Consider the following 16,119-nt stretch of genomic DNA (forward strand, 5'->3'; position numbering starts at 1 on the left):
AGGCAGGGGACAAGCACAGAAAACAATGCTCCACACGTGTTACACTGCATGGCTTGGAACCATTGGTTTCACCACAAACCTGGGAGGCAACACTGATAGTGTTACACTTGTATGTTACAAGGATGTTAAACATGGTTTCCATCTTACAGAATAAATTTTTACAACCTGATAAATGAAAGAAAACCCAACTCACATTTAATTATGCAAGGGAAGATCCTACATAAATAATGATTTTAAATACTGTCCATATTTAATGTTAACTACAGCATATACAATTGCTGTAAGTACAAATTTGGGGTGAATTTAAAATGAAGTATAAATAACAAAATAATTCAATAACAGATAAACAAAATTAATAACTGAAGCTAATTTAATATAATATTTAATATAAAATAATTTAAAAATAGTGATTAATACACAACAGCCAATTTTAAGTTCACCAATAATCAGTACTACATCTAGAATACATCTAGAGAAGTGAATCTTTACTTCATTCCAAATAACACTGAATACCTGCACATCAAATTTCCACATGCTCACTACCTGAAGATGACAGGAGATAGGCACATCAATTTATGACGAAAAATGTTTCTATTTTGTGACATGGCAAGAAAATTTTCCAAGTGATGCTTGAAATCTTGCCATATCTGCAACTTTAGTGACAGTTAAATTAATTTCATTTAAGATAATCCCTCTTTAGGGATTTTTTCTTCCCCTTCATTCCTCAAAGGGGTCAGGTCACCCATTCAATTGATGCTATGCAGTCCTTTCAACCCTGTAGGGAACATGGAGGAGGAGTGGGCACAAGACGCACTAGGATAACAGATTGCCTAAATTTCCATCTCCATCCATCCTGAAACACACAGTTTTCTTGAGATTATTCTGTTACCCACATGGCACCATTCCTCTGTCTCTGACTGGATTCTCCACATAGGATTTAGCCCCTTATGGTTCACAGATAAGAACTTAACTACTTTTGCAATTCAAAATCACAGCCAATCTGAGGAGCTACTCTGGTCAGTCAGAGTGTATGGATGTGAGCTTTGGAAATCTGAGTAATGTTCTCTCTGATGCCTTATACTTTCCTTCCTCTTGGGAAAGAGCAAGAAAATAATGATCCTCCCTACTGTTATAGAAATGCATGGCCTGAAAATACATTTAGGAAGAGTTCTGGCTCCCTTTCCTTGATTTTTGTAAGAAAGTCACAGATCTGGATTACCAGTATGAGGAGGATGTAGATGAACTTGAGTGAGTCCAGCAAAGAGTCACCAAGATGATCACAGGTTTGGAGTCTGTGACCTGAAGGGAGAGGCTGAAGGAACTGTGTTTGTTTAGCCCAGAAAAGAAGAGATTTAGTGGATCTAACAGCAGCCTTAATGTACTGAAGAGATTACTGATACAACCCAGGTGTATGGCAGGAGAATGAGAAACAATGCTCATAAATTGGGATGAAATTCCAGTAGGAAGTAAAGGAAAAATCCACATTATGAGGGCAGTGAAGCACTGGAACAGGATATTGCCTGAAGAAGTTGGGGAATCTCTATTCTTGGAGATTTTCAAGATCCATCTGGCCAAAGCACAGAGATCAATGTTGACTCTGAGAGATTGGAGCAGGAGATTAGACAAAATTACTGCCTGATGTCTCTCCTAACCTGTGATTCCAATGTGGTCCAAAATACACAGCTGTAGAGGTCAGATCTTGGTGCTGAAAGATTCCTCTAAATAGGAAGCCTTAAATTCCCACATCCTACACACCTCAGTGCAGGAACAGCCAGGCTGTCTGTGCGTGCCTGTTAGTGCATGAACAGTGTCTCAGGTAGGCTCATTAGCTCCTCCAGCAAAGCCAGCTCTTCATAGGTGATGTTCTCACAGCAACACACCTACATTTCTTGGCTACTGATCCACTTATTTTCCCAAGATTTGTTATTTCCAATGATATGTATCTGCAGTTACAGCATTTGCAGCTTGCTTTGAAAACAACTCAGTCTTTGTTCAGGTGTCTGGGCAGAGCAATCTCCCCACGTGTCTGTCAGTGCAAGACATAAAACACACTCTCCTGGCCTCAGCTGGTGGCCTGACAGGGAGCACTGCAGAATTTTTATGGGATTAGTAGGTGCTGAGGTGTATCCAGGCTCTCTGAGACTTGGGCAAAGAACTGTAGCAGGCAGCGTCACAGTGTAACACGTGTTTGCACTATATTTCAAGTGATAAGAGGGATTGATTAGACACTGAAAAGCACACTCCAAATTCTTTTACACACACAGTAATATGCCCATCAGTCTTCAAACCTGTACTACATGGAAATTTTCAGAATCTTATTCCGGGAAGATGAAAGGAGATAGGTGTGCCAGTTGTTGAAGGACAACATCAGACTTGAAAGATGATTTTCCAAGTAACGTTAGAAACCCTGCCATCCATGTGGCTTTGGTGACAACTAAATTGATGGACTAAGCTAGGTTTTTATGTGACAACAATAATAATATTGCATTACATTTATAAAGTATGCTCTACTTGAGGCTCTCTAAACCAATTTGCAAGCAATTACTTTAAAATACTGCTGTGTGTATTGCTCCCCATGTATTATAGATGGGAAAGAAATCACAGAAAGTGTCAAAATGCCTAGAGGTGTACAGCAAGTCTTGATCTAACTAGAAGTTGCATCCAAATCCCCTGAGTGCTAGTTCTCTCTTTTCATGAAAAGATTACATGTCTTTTCATGTCTCTGCTTTTTTCTTACAGATATTTTGTTTCTCTAAAGGCTTGTCTCTGTACAGCCATCTTTCTACTTAAATAATTCTCTCCCTTCAATAATTCTTTATGTTTGAATGTTATTCAGATAATGTGGAAAAAACGGTTGGATATTTAATGAGTCTATACCAGTTAAAAATAATTGCCAAGTTCTGCTTTCAGTGAAGTCAGTGGAAGTTTGAACATGGCATCAAATGAGGCAGGCCCAGTATTATAAACTACAGGAATCATAACATGGAGGATAGACAGTGGGTTGTTTTGTTTCTGGTATAGAGGAGAATCAAACATTTCATAAGGCTATGTAGTGATAGGAAAAGAGGAAATGGCTTTAATCTGAAAGAGCATAGGTTTAGATTAGATATTAAGAAGAAATCCTTTGCTGTGGGGTTGGTGGGGCAATGGAACAGGTTGCCCAGAGAAGTTGTAGAGTTCCCATCCCTGGAACTGTTGGATGGGTTGGATCCAGTTGGATGGGGCTTTGAGCAGCCTGGTGTAGTGAAAGCTGTCCTGCCCATGGCTGGTGGGTTAGAACTGAATTATCTTTAAGGCCCCTTCCAACCCAAACCATTCTATGAATCCATGATAGGAATTATGTATCCAGATGAGTGAATAGACCAAATGTGTCCTCTAGCTAATGCCCTGAAGACAAGTACCAGAAAGCAAAATGAAATGTATTATATAAATGTTCTGGCAGCTGCCTTTGGCAGTTAAAACTTTTTTTTTTTAAATAAAATGCTTCCCAGATCCTAGAGACAAGCACGAACAAGCCCCCACAACTCAGATATTTACACAATTGCAAATCACAACCAGACTTGTTAGTATCTCATCTTTCTAATGAGCTGATCCAAGAATCCCAACTCTGATGCCCCAAACCTTGGGGAAGTAGGGGTTCACACCCAGACACAGACAGAGTAATTCAAACCCAATAGTACCTCACATCTGTAAGAAATGTTTTGTGCTAGTGTACCTTTATAAGAGTACTTTTCTTAGAAGAAACCTACATACTACAAAAGGTCTGTCTAAACCCAAAGGCTATTTCTTTTACAAGCCATTAATACTGTTCAGGAGAAAACTAAAAAGAGGTTGAAGGTGACCTGTGTCTTCAGACAGCTCCCTCATAACCAACAGCTGCAGGATTTCTGAGATGAAGGTTGCATTCAATCATTCAAACAGCTGAAAAGGTATCATCAGGGTCAATGCACAAGTTGTTTGTAGGGAACATATTGGTCAAAGCAATTTAAAAGTGTATTCAGATTCATCCCCACCTCCCTCCAGCTCATCCTAGGCAAACAGAATTTCACTTTCATTTTGTAAAAAAGTGGAAATTTTCAGCTTTGCTACAAACATGGTAGAGCTTGTTGTATTTAATAATATGACTGTTTCTGCATGCAAATCAAAATGCAGCTTTCAGAGGGGCTCCTCAGCACAGGGTGAGAAGGGTGAGAAATGTGTCAGCGTGAATGTGGGCTCAGTTCAGACTCTACTTGAGTTCGTAGGAGGAAACAGAAACCTAACTGACAATAAAATTTTCCAAAGGGCTCATTTGCCTAAATCAAACCAATACAGTCATAAACAAGTCTCACCCAGAGGTGATGTGCTGTGCTCTGCTGAGCTGAGCTGAGTCAGTGAAAACCCTTCATGGAGAGCTGGAGCAGAGCTGGGTGATGGGCACAGTGCAGTACCACCAAGGAGCCTGCCCTGACACCAGGTCAGCGTGGGGTGCCTGGCCCAGGATTTCATTGCCTGTCTCAACATCCTCATCTATTTGATTAGAACAGTATTTCCTTTTCTTAGTATGGTCATCAAGAGCTAGTGCTTGTAGGGTACTATACAGTTCTCAGAAGAAAGGCTACTGCACTTTCTAATATGTTTTATAAAGGAAACAATGACATCCATAAAGCAGATGACTGCCCTGAATGTTTTGTTTTCTTTTCCCTCTAGATTTAAGGCTAGCTTTTTCTTAAATCAGGCAAACAAATCTCAATGCAAAGATTTTTTCTAATTACTCCTGAGCATAAAATATTCTTAGCTAAAACACCATTTTCTTCTTCCACAAACAGCAAGTCAAAATAAGGTACCTACACATAGAGGAAGATTTTGGTTTATGATTTCTTAGCCAACATTTTGGAATTCTATACACACATAAAAGATCGACCTTATTTCCTAAACCTAACTTACTATTGAAAATAGTCTTTCAAATGGAGTAATAATAGTCCCCTAAAAAAGGTGAAAGTACAGGTGCTGCTTTTTTGATTTAAGCTCCACTGGAAGATCTGTTAGGATCATAATGATGATGGGTTTTAGTAGTGAAGGAAAATACAAATATTTTTTTCCCCCTCTGTGAAGGAAGAAGCATTTGGCCACATCCCATGGGTTATGGGAGAAGAATTGAACAGCAGAGTGTATTGGAAGGAAACATTCCATGGGTACCACTGAAATGATTCAAACTGTAATTAACGATCCCAGCAGTTTCAAAATACAGGTGCATGTGCCTTTGGGAATGAGAGGAGGATCAAATTACAAACTGAGTCACTAGACAAGCTTGTTTTACCCTTCCAGTTATACAAGCCAGTTTATGACTCAGCAGCTATACAAGTCTGCTCTCCAATGACAAGACAAATCTGTTCTGCAGCTGAGTCACTCAGAGCAGCTCTTTTCACACTGATAAATTCAGCAGTCAGATACGGTATGAAAAAGATTGTAGAGCCTTTTTTACCTATATGAGATAGAAAAAACATATTTTATCGGAGAATAATTTGCAGCTCATCTTCACACAAGGAACTTATTGAATGGGGGAGAGAAAAGCTGTCATGGGATTACACTGACCAGTGTTCATGGCCCTTTAACTAAAAGAAAGAAATTAGATTTTTTTTCCTGATAGTGTTTTCTGTTGTGTATTCATCCCTTACTAATAAAAATCACCTGACAACTTGCCATAATTGCAAATGTAGTTGATAATTAATCTTTAATCATCTTTGACATTTTTTCAAGGTTTGCAAATAATTTCCTACATGTTTGAGTGTGACAAGGTGTTATGACAGCTAGAAGCAGTCACAGATTCATGCACACATTGGTATGGGAATCTCTGCCCCAACCTGTTCCCTAAATGCTGACTTTTTGCTGGCACCAACAATAAGATTTCCTTACCCTTCAGGCTTGATGCTTTTGAGGTGCCAAGTATAAACAACTGCTGCCAATGGTTTTAGCACTTGAAATACCTAACGTAAGTCTAAGTCCTTAAATCTACAGGCAGAAGACTGTATTTGGAGCTTAAAGTGAAGAACCCACTAGAGAGACTGCACTTCTCTTTCTCTGCCTGTTAAAAATATATCCCATTAATCATGTTCAAAACCATGTCTTTATTCACCAGAGCTGAATATCACAAACAGCCACGAGAGTTGATGTAACAACAGCACCACGAGGCTGTGAACAAGGCCCCATTGGGTGAGTGCAAACACTGCAGGAGAACGCCTTAGCCAAGAGGAGCCAAGTAACTTAACTTTTGTTAAGTTACAAAAGGCTGAAAAAGATAGAGAAATGGGAACAGACAGCTATGGTTTTCAAATGCTTGTATTTCATACTGAAGGCTTTTCCACAAATGGGCTGCAGTACACAGCTGTACGTGGATACCAGATCATCTGTGCTTCACAGCAGCTATTCTGAGAGACGTGAGCTATTCGTCATTGACACAATCTACACACATCCTGTCGGGGCTCTAGATTACAACCCCAGTACCAGCAGTTTGCACAGTGCTTTTCTTAAAGCCTCTTTCACTGCAATCATGTATGTGAACATTTCAGCTCTAATCTTCTAAAATTAGGTACCTTCAAACATAAAAATAACTACTTTCAAACATTTATGGAAAAGAGCAAATACAAAGTGAAATACAGAAGCTCAAAATGCAAAAAGAAAAAAAAAAGAGAGCAAACCATACATGCTACTTAAAAACAACAGCAAAAGAAATCACTTATTTGAAAGCTTATTTTAAAATGTCCAGGTTCGCATGATTTTTACTCAAGTTGGTTTCAAGGTTTCTTAATCTGCATGGTTGTGAGGAGGTGGGAAGAAATATTACAGTCTAAAGCGATAACATCTTTTTGCTGTACTCCTTAAATGTTTGCTTTCCAAAATCAGCAACTCTCCTTCAAGCTCTCAAATCACATTCCAAAATGTATAGATGGGATTGTTATCATCACACATTACTAACATTGCCCAGTCCTGACTATAAATACCTTGCTTCCAGAGGCTTATTCCTTGCCAAGTCTCTACACTCTGAGGAGGATCTAGTAATTTAAGCAATTTTCAGCTTGAAATGAGTAAGACGTTCCCAATAATGAAACAAGCAATCAAAAAGATATTTATTATGAGTTACTAGGAGTTGTGATTTGAACATAATTTGTCTACAGTGCTTGGTGTTATGAAAAATTATGTTCTATTTGCCTTGAAAGTAATAAACAGCAATACTCAGATAAAGCTGAAGGTGAGATATGTTGCATCATTTTATTAGTGAGAGCTTTACTTTCACAGTAAATGCAAGAGGTTTATGTAATTTTTTTATTTCAAATGAGGAAGTTCCCAACCCAGGTTGAGAAACAACTGGTTTATATAACAGCCTTCCAGTACCTAAAGGGGACTTACAAGAAGGCTGGAGAAGGACTTTTTAGCAGGGTATGTGGTGATAGGACAAGGGGAAAAGGCCTTTAACTGAAGAAGGCTGGGCTTAAACTTGATTCTATAATTCTGTGGTGAACTGGTGGTGACTGGTGTCCTATTTCCTAGAGATGCATGGAAGGGATGTTATTTTCTTCCCCCTGCAGTGATTCTAATATCCTAAATATTCATTGCTGCCCCTTCTCTCCTTTGCTGTTTGTCCCACAAGCAATCCACTGTCTGAAATTTCACATGAATTAGTACAACACATACCAAATAGGCAGGCTGGTGACTCATTAATATCAACAGCTCCATGCTTCTCCTGATCTTATTTTTTACTTTTATGAACTGACTTGCTGTGCAGTAGCAGATGAGCTGCCCTTGTGCACAAAACAGATGATGGATTTTATGTCTAGATAAGGGTGATGACACCAATGTCCTCTGTGCTTACTGCAGAGATGGAGGTGAAATGATGAATACTTGTGCACTATGTGTGATGGGGAAAGCAGGAGAGAGAAAAGACTGGCTACAGATGGGCATCTCTGTACAGAACACTTTTAAGCACTGTTCTGAAGAAATTAGTATTTTTAAAACGTGAGAATTATGTGGCAGATAAAAAAAGAAACAGCTGCATTAAGCATCAAGTCAGACTTAAAAAAAAGGAAAGTCACTTCCTCTGTCCTTACTCTTTCTTGCACACAGAAAACATACATTGATATGATACACAGAGCTACTCAATGTCCAAATCAATTTCTTCTAATTTAAATTTGTGTACATTTCTAATATTCAAAATATTGGCCTATTTAAACATGTGCCTTTCATCACTGCTACTTTTGTATACCTTATTGAACTCAATTAATAGCTGTATTAGCTGTGGCAGTTTATCTGGAGTGAATGAAGAAAAGACATGCAAAGAAAATGGGCAGAATACAGCTGCTTCTTGGAGAGTGCTGTAGTCTTCCCCAGTTTTGATGTGTTTACTCTTATTACTTCATTTGGTTTTCAAATGCATGCCAAGAACAAACCTTTCCCATTACAAAAATGTATATGGACACAAGTAGTTTCAACTCACCTGGCAGACTATTACTGGCTCTATTTTTAGCCTGAAGAGGTAACTAATTACATTACTGGACAGACTTTTATTTTTAAAGTGATGGCTTTGGAATAAAGAACTTCCCTCCAAACAGCAAGTGAGAGCTGCCTCTGCCAGGCTTCCACTGTGCTCCATCTCCCTCCACACATTTCTCAGATCACCACATTATTTCAGTGTCTCATCTGTAAGCACTGTGCTAGTGACCCCTACTGCCTCTCTGCTTTTAGGGTGCTCCTGCACCTTGCTAGGAAGTGCTCAGTGGCACCCAAACTAAGCTATTCAATTATGCTGTGCCCCTAAGGCACACAGCTGTTTTTCAGGCCCATACAGAATGTCTAGAGCATCACAGTGATGTTCACAAGCAGCTGATGGAGTGTGAAGCTCCAAGGCCCATTCTCTGTGATCCCTAAGCTGCTCCTAGGCAAGACACTGTTAGTGCAGGTCACAGGTTTCAGTTTGGCAGTTCTTCAGGAGTGAATTTCTCCAGCTGCAGTCTGATTCAACATATTATGACTGATTACATTGATACAGGGCAGCATAAAGGGTGTGGCTTCAATTGTGGGATACTCAGTATTTCTTTCCTGATTTTTTACTCCACATTCTTCCAATCTATAGTTTTGGCAGAGAATCAGCCATGCAACCCTAAAAGAGCATTTAGATTTTGGAGTATTTGCACACTATAAAATCAAATCAATAACAAAACATAGTTTCTAATAGTAGAAGAAAGTTTGAAACTTAACCATGCTTGCAAGGACTGGGTTTCCTCTGTCCCAGAAGCAGCCCAAAGGCTGTGGGTGGCTGCAGTGTGATGGCAAATTCTTACCCTGCAGCAAAATCATGATTCTGACTACAAGGCAAAGAAAGAAATCAGAGAAGTTTGCATAAAACAAGGTGGAAGAAGAGGCTTGTGTGTGAAAAACATTTTTTAAAGGATCTTTGAGAAAAGCAGCAAAATTGTCTTCCATCTCTTTCAGGGTCAAAATAAGAGATTTCTGAGGCTGATAATGTTCATAGGTATAACAACATTTGAGAAACTGCATTGCAGTTCATGTGATAGCATGGGAAAACTGAGGAAAAAAACCCCAAACAGGCAATTAGAAAAATGTAACTTTTCAAGTATTAAATTGCTAAGTGGTAATGTGACATCTGTAAAAAATTATCTAAGAACCCTGTTTTAGCAGAAGCAACGTATTTTTAATGAAATATATACTTAAGAAAAAAAAATCACATGCCACATAGACAATAGGTTTTTATCATTATTTAAATTCCAGCATCATTCTTGCCAGGCTAATGCAATCTCAGGGGTTTTTTTGTCACTGTAGTTGTAGGACAAATCAATATAATGAAGAATAGAGGAATTTCTGGGGAAAAAAAAAAGGCAGTCCTCCCGATTTTATCATCTTCCGGGTGTGTGCTGGTTTTATCTATTTTGATTGTCACATCATCTTGTTTGCAGGGTATTTATGTCTTCACACTTCCACCCAGAAAATCAGTAGGGAATTCAAAAATTTGTTTGTATCTTGCACTGGGCAGCCACTGACACTGTCTTTCTTGGTCCAGCAGCCCCCTCTACCCTTTTTCCTCTACATTTCGGAGGTGCATCCAACCATTCCGTTTTTATGGAAGAAGAATTTTTGCAGGTCCAACCCTGACACCCAGTGGCCTCTGCAATTCCAGCTCTTACGGCCTCCCAGCGTCTCCACCTTTTGAAACCTGGCTTGAAGAGATACAGTGTTACTCTGCAAACGGATAATTTCAGCACTAAAATCAACACATTTCTGTGATTTCCATAAGTAAGCATCCATTATTGTATATTCTGATAATGATATTTAGTGGTATTCAGTACAAAAACCTTGACATATCTGAAAATGTGACTTTTCAGGAATCCTAGTCATACAAGCACATTACCACTGAGTAATAATTCTCTCTATATATATCTGTATCTCCTTTCTCCCACTCATTTAGTATTCCTCTAAACTTGTAATGAAAGTGCCCTAGTGCAGACATTAATTTTGTAAAAAATAGACCTAACAAGAAAAAGAAGATTTTATTTTTGTATAGAACAAGAAATGAAGGGAAAGTGAATATAATTTAATATAATTATTGAAAGTTAGCAGATAAAACTTTTTAGAGTGAAATTGAAGTTAAGAAATTACTTGTAAATAATTGTTGCTCATCTTTCAGCTGGAAATTTTACTACCTATTTTTTCTTCCTTCAGTTGGTAAGCTTGTCTGGCAGTCTCAGAGGTTTTTGACCAAAGCCAATATGAAGTTTTGGTGTGTTTTCCCAGAGCTCTGGATGCCTGAATGCAGCATTTTAATCTGGCCCAGTAACAAACTGGCTGAAAATATCACACTTCCCCGTGAGGTTTGGGGTTTTTTGGTTGGTTGGTTGGTTTTGGCTAGTTGGGTTTTTATTGTTGTTTCATTGTTTTATTTGGCTGGGGGTTTGTTGTGCTTCGTTTTGGTTTTGTTGCTGTTTTTAGTTTTGTTTGTTGCTGTTGCTTTGTTGTTGTTATTGCTGTTGTTGTTGTTTTAAAATGAGAACTATTACACCTGTTTGATTTAATGCAGATTTTACTCCTAGAAACTGCAACATCTGCAAGAGATGGATAAGTTTCTGGGATTTTTTTCTGCTCCAAAGACTATTTTAATCAATTCATCTCCTGGTTTAGAGTTTCCAAGAGGATAACTAACTTCAAAACAGCTGTGAGGGCAGCCCTGTGTGTCACTGTGTTGGCGTAGAACATCTATTAAAAGCTAGCATTCTTCTTGCTATCCCACTCTTTAGAAAGATGCCATTTAAAAAAGAAATGAAAGCTCTCTCTGATTGAGAATATGTCTTTTTTTGCTCTTTCTGAATGCCAGCATACATAGAAACTCCTAAAGTATCATGTTTGTTTATTTTTCCTCTCCTGGTCTCTCTGAAAGCAACCACAGAATGCAGCTGCTGTATCCAGCTCTGTAATCTGCTTCCAGCGAAGTAAGCCTTGGTAGGAATGACTCAACAGACTCTCATAAAAATAACAAAACTAAAAAATTATAGTCCTCATTTAGTTCTTTGCACTGAAGGGCAAGGAGCACTTGAGAACATAACATTGTTTTTACATTGCTTTATATGGCCTTGGTTTTATAAGATGCTCACTTTTAAACAAGGGGCATAGGATCAGCTGGGTTTTCACACAACATTTTTGTGGATTTCTTTTTGACTACAGGGCATTTACAAGGGCAGGAAGAAATAGCTCAGTGTCCTATTGAAAAATTTGTGGCAATGTGTGTATTTTAAAACAAATAATTAAAAACACTACTAGCATATGGAAGCATGAATCATTTAATGCATTTTAAACTTAACATTATGTAAGCTCTCGAACAGAGCTGGCAAAAACTATTTTGGTGGATGACAAAATTTATTTCAAGCTTGACTTTGACCAAAAGAAGATAGGCAACACAAGTTATATTTTCTGTGGGTTTTATAGCTGCTTGTGAGTTTAATATTCACATAAAATACTAGCTGCACTGTAAAAAATATTTTTCAACATTAGTATTTAATTTTGACTTAAATCCCCTGACCCTGCTCAGCCCATTTGGGGAAGATAAACTCAGAGCTCTTCAACTTACAAAGGAACAGGAATGGGACATACAGGACTTTCCTCAGCTCTATGTAGCAGAAGTAACCTCACCAAACTTCTTATTTGGGAGGACTTGCAAATGCTGTGCCCTCTTCAGCCCTTGTCTACATGGACTTGTGCGAGAGTGACCGCAGAAAGTGGCGCATTGCCCTCTCACCAAGCAAAGGGCTAATGAAAGGGTGTGCTGTGCTGTTCTTGGCACCTCCTGGCTGGTTTTGTGGGGTTTTTGTGGTTTTTTTCCGGAGCCAGGCTTCCCATGTCGCTTGTTTGGGAAGCAGCAGCGAGTTGCGGTTTATACAGAGCCAGTGTCAGGAGCTGGGATAAGCTGTGCCCCGAAGCCTGAGCCCAGGGCTTTGCCTTCCTGTTTTCTGACACTCCCTGGCAGGAGAGAATTGTTCCCCACGATCCACCTACGAGGGCATTTCTTAGCCAGATTTGACAGTGCACGTCCCTTGGATTCCAGGTGGATTGATCACTATCAAAGCCGTATCTTTGCTTTACAAATCGACGGGAGGCTCGAGGCTTTACACCGAGGCTCAGCTGAGCATCTGCCTCAGCCTGAGGCGCAGCCCCGCGCCCGTGCTCCGAGTACGAAATCGGAGCTGGAGCCGCTCCTCAGCCCTCACGTACGCGCTTTAAAATAACCCTGGGTTACACATGCCGGCCCGGCCTTGTAACTACCATCTGCCTTACTATGTGCTAGCCGACTGACGTGCCCGGACCGAGAGTAAACGATTTTATTACGGTATCAATATTTACTTATGCCAGGGCTTGCCCCCCTTAGGCGGGGCGGAGAGAAGACTACAACTCCCGGCAGGCCCTTCCCGGCGCGCTCCCGTCGGGCGCTGCGGCAGGAAAAGCGGCGGGAAGCGCCGCTGCGCCCGCCGGAAAAGCTCCCGGCGCCGAGAGCCGTCCCCGCCGCCCAGGCCCTTCCCCGCCGCCCAGGCCGGTCTCCGCCGCCCGCCCTCCCGCGCTCCGCCCGCCCGCCTCGCCATGACGGACCGCTACACCATCCACAGCCAGCTAGAGCACCTGCAGTCCAAGTACATCGGCACGGGGCACGCCGACACCACCAAGTGGGAGTGGCTGGTGAACCAGCACCGCGACTCGTACTGCTCCTACATGGGCCACTTCGACCTGCTCAACTACTTCGCCATCGCCGAGAACGAGAGCAAGGCGCGCGTCCGCTTCAACCTGATGGAGAAGATGCTGCAGCCCTGCGGGCCGCCCGCTGACAAGCCCGACGAGTCCTGAGCTCCGTCCTGCTGTGCCGGCCCTCTGTCCCGTGTGGTTCCCGCCAAGGACTGGCCGGGAGAAGCCTCGCAAAATGCCTGCTTCCAGACTCTGACTGTGCAGTAGTGCTCCTTTTTTCACGTGGAATATAATAAAGCTTCCTGGGCATTCCTAATGTTTGATTTGGTAGTTTCCTAGTGCCTGCTTTTTGTTCCCAGAGTGCTGGCACTCGGTGTTGAGCGTTTCAGTGCAACCTTCCGAGGTGAAAGTCTCGGATGCTCCTAGACAGCATTTTCCCGACCGGACGGATTTAATGCTTCCTTACAAAACTCAGTTTTGGGGTGGTGGGAGAGGGGAACTTTGTTAGTACTCAAAGGGTTTGATTTCTTGGTAGCAATAGTACGTGAGGTGGTTTGTGGTGTAGCATAAGTCAGTTCCTCTAGTACTTAAAAATTCCAAAATGGCTTTTCTCTAAACACTGTTTTCTTGCCTCGTATTTGTCTTTCCTGTACTTTTGAGTTTTTTCAAACATCGATTCTTTCTGATACAAATTAGCTACTTTTTTCCCCCCCATATGCTTGCTACTAACCTAGCGTTCAAGTTTTTTCTACCTTATATCAAACAAAGATACTAATATTGGGTTAGGCTTTTTTAATATGGAATAAGAATATAAGGGTTATTCACTACTACTTAGAAGTAAAGTGCTTCGAGGTGACACAGATCAGATTGCATACTGAACAGTTGTTGATTCTGATTTATCACTTAAAATAGGCTTTCTGTTCACTTGCAGTAAAAGTAAAGTTTGAGTTCTAGGAAAGACCTCAGCCCAAAACTGTGAGATATATTTCTTGAAGAAATAAAATGTTCTTATTTCTGTCATGTTTGTTTGTATTACCATTGGAGGGGAAAGTCCAGCATTTTGTGGTCCTATTAAGACACTCTCCAAGCTTATCAGTGATTATTTTGTGAAATTGGCAATCTCGAGTCAGTACATCCATCTTCTAGAAAATTCAGAGATGGCATCTTTCAAACTTTGTTGCGCACAATAAATGAGGGCATGGGTGAAGTGATCAGAAAGACATTTTACCTGCAAGTTCTGTGGGGAACTACTTCAGTTTACAGTAAATAAGGGGAATATTTAGAAAACTGGTTCTTAATTTGCCTGCAAACTGGTGCAGGTAATTTGAAGAGCAACTGTTCCTCACGTAGTGGCTGAAAGTTTTCTGTAAGTTGAGTTCAAGTGCTTAGGCATAGGTGTGCAAGGCAGTCTTGAAATGATTGGGCAAAATTTGCAGCTAAATAAAGCAAGTTTCCCGTTCGGTTTGGCAGCTCTTGTTAAAAGTCTGCTCTCACCAAATCTTAGAACCTTGCCTTCCATACAGCATCTCCTCACTTGGCAGCCATCGGGCAGTTGGTGCATGCATGCAGTTTAATCTCTCCTGCATAAATTACAACTAGAAGCTATTTCACAGGAGATTTCCCGTATGATAAACTAACAATTAGCTCTACCTGTGGATATTCTCAGTACATTTTAAAATGTGAGCAACAAATATGTGACACATAAGTAAAGATTAATGCTGTTCCAGGCCAACTCTTCAGTGTAAGGGCCAAGCAGCCCTCAGGGACAAGGGCTGTGGTGAATGAACTTGCTTGTTCTTCTCGTTATACTTGCTGGGATCCCAGTTAGGCACATACCTCTGTTTTAGCATGAGATGTTTTTAGTGTCTGTACTAAGTAATTATTATGAAACATTATAAACACTTCCTTAAGAAATTGAGAAAATGAAAGGAAAGCTGTAATTCCTAAGAATTCTAGATAAACTTGAAGTGGATTGGGAGACACTGAAGAATTTGTTTCTGGACTATGGTATTTTTCCTAAATCCCAGAGCATTTTAAAAACCAACAAAGGCAGTGAATTCTTTTACATTTTTTTACTGAAAAGGGTAAACCCTACAAAGAACAGACTTACCTACTCTATTGGGATGCACCTGATTTTTATCTCTATCCTGATTGAAAGATGACAGATACTGCTTATAAATTGGCTTGATATTTGCATTATGTTCTTTTTACATCCAAGCAATATGGCTTTTAATGAAAAAAAAACCCGGCTGGATACTTAAAAAAGCTGATAAAGCTTTCCAATAGAAAAAAGTCATTAGCTTTTTTCAGTGAGGTAATTCTAAGGTTCCAAGTGTGTGTTACACCTTTTTTCACAATGGGTGAATAGAACAGCATGGGAATCCTAGCACAATCCCATCACTATTGCTCGGAATACCTTGATCTTTTTGTTTATTTTATGATTTATCAGAATGGTAGCAGTAGAGTAGTTAACATTGGCACAGAGCAGCAATTGCACTAGTGAGCTTCTTTCTGCAAACTGTAAACCTTGGGCCAATTCTTTCATTTTAGTCATGTTCAGCATAAAACCCAGTTGCTTTTTTAAGATCATTTGTATATAAATTAAACTTTCATAGGTGATAACATTTGTAGTCTGTTTTAGACTCTGGATTTTACTTCAGCACATTCCTTTTAAAAGATGAGCTATTTTAAGCAACACTGACTTTTCCCCTCTTCACCACAAATCAATTCATGCACAACCAGCACAAGTGGTTTCTGAATCCTCATTGGAGCTCCATTGGTTCTGTAATGTACCACTAACTCCATAGATTTTTTTGCAATAAAATTAAAAAAAAAAAAGAACACAAACATCATACTTCCCCTCCCCTCACAAGACCTATTTGCTTTCATGGCACAAAAAGAGGTTTT

At 40.1% G+C, this 16,119-nt stretch overlaps 1 protein-coding gene across 1 annotated transcript; it reads left to right on the forward strand.

Annotated features, from left to right (window-relative positions):
* Nucleotides 1-12,974: 12,974 nt before the first annotated feature.
* SF3B5 (splicing factor 3b subunit 5) lies at nt 12,975-13,535 on the forward strand. The gene has a single exon (XM_005489189.4). It carries the CDS (start codon nt 13,114-13,116, stop codon nt 13,372-13,374), a length of 261 nt encoding a protein of 86 aa, XP_005489246.1. The 5' UTR covers nt 12,975-13,113; the 3' UTR covers nt 13,375-13,535.
* Nucleotides 13,536-16,119: the final 2,584 nt, after the last annotated feature.

Source organism: Zonotrichia albicollis, chromosome 3 (assembly GCF_047830755.1).
Source record: "Zonotrichia albicollis isolate bZonAlb1 chromosome 3, bZonAlb1.hap1, whole genome shotgun sequence".
Taxonomy (NCBI): domain Eukaryota; kingdom Metazoa; phylum Chordata; class Aves; order Passeriformes; family Passerellidae; genus Zonotrichia; species Zonotrichia albicollis.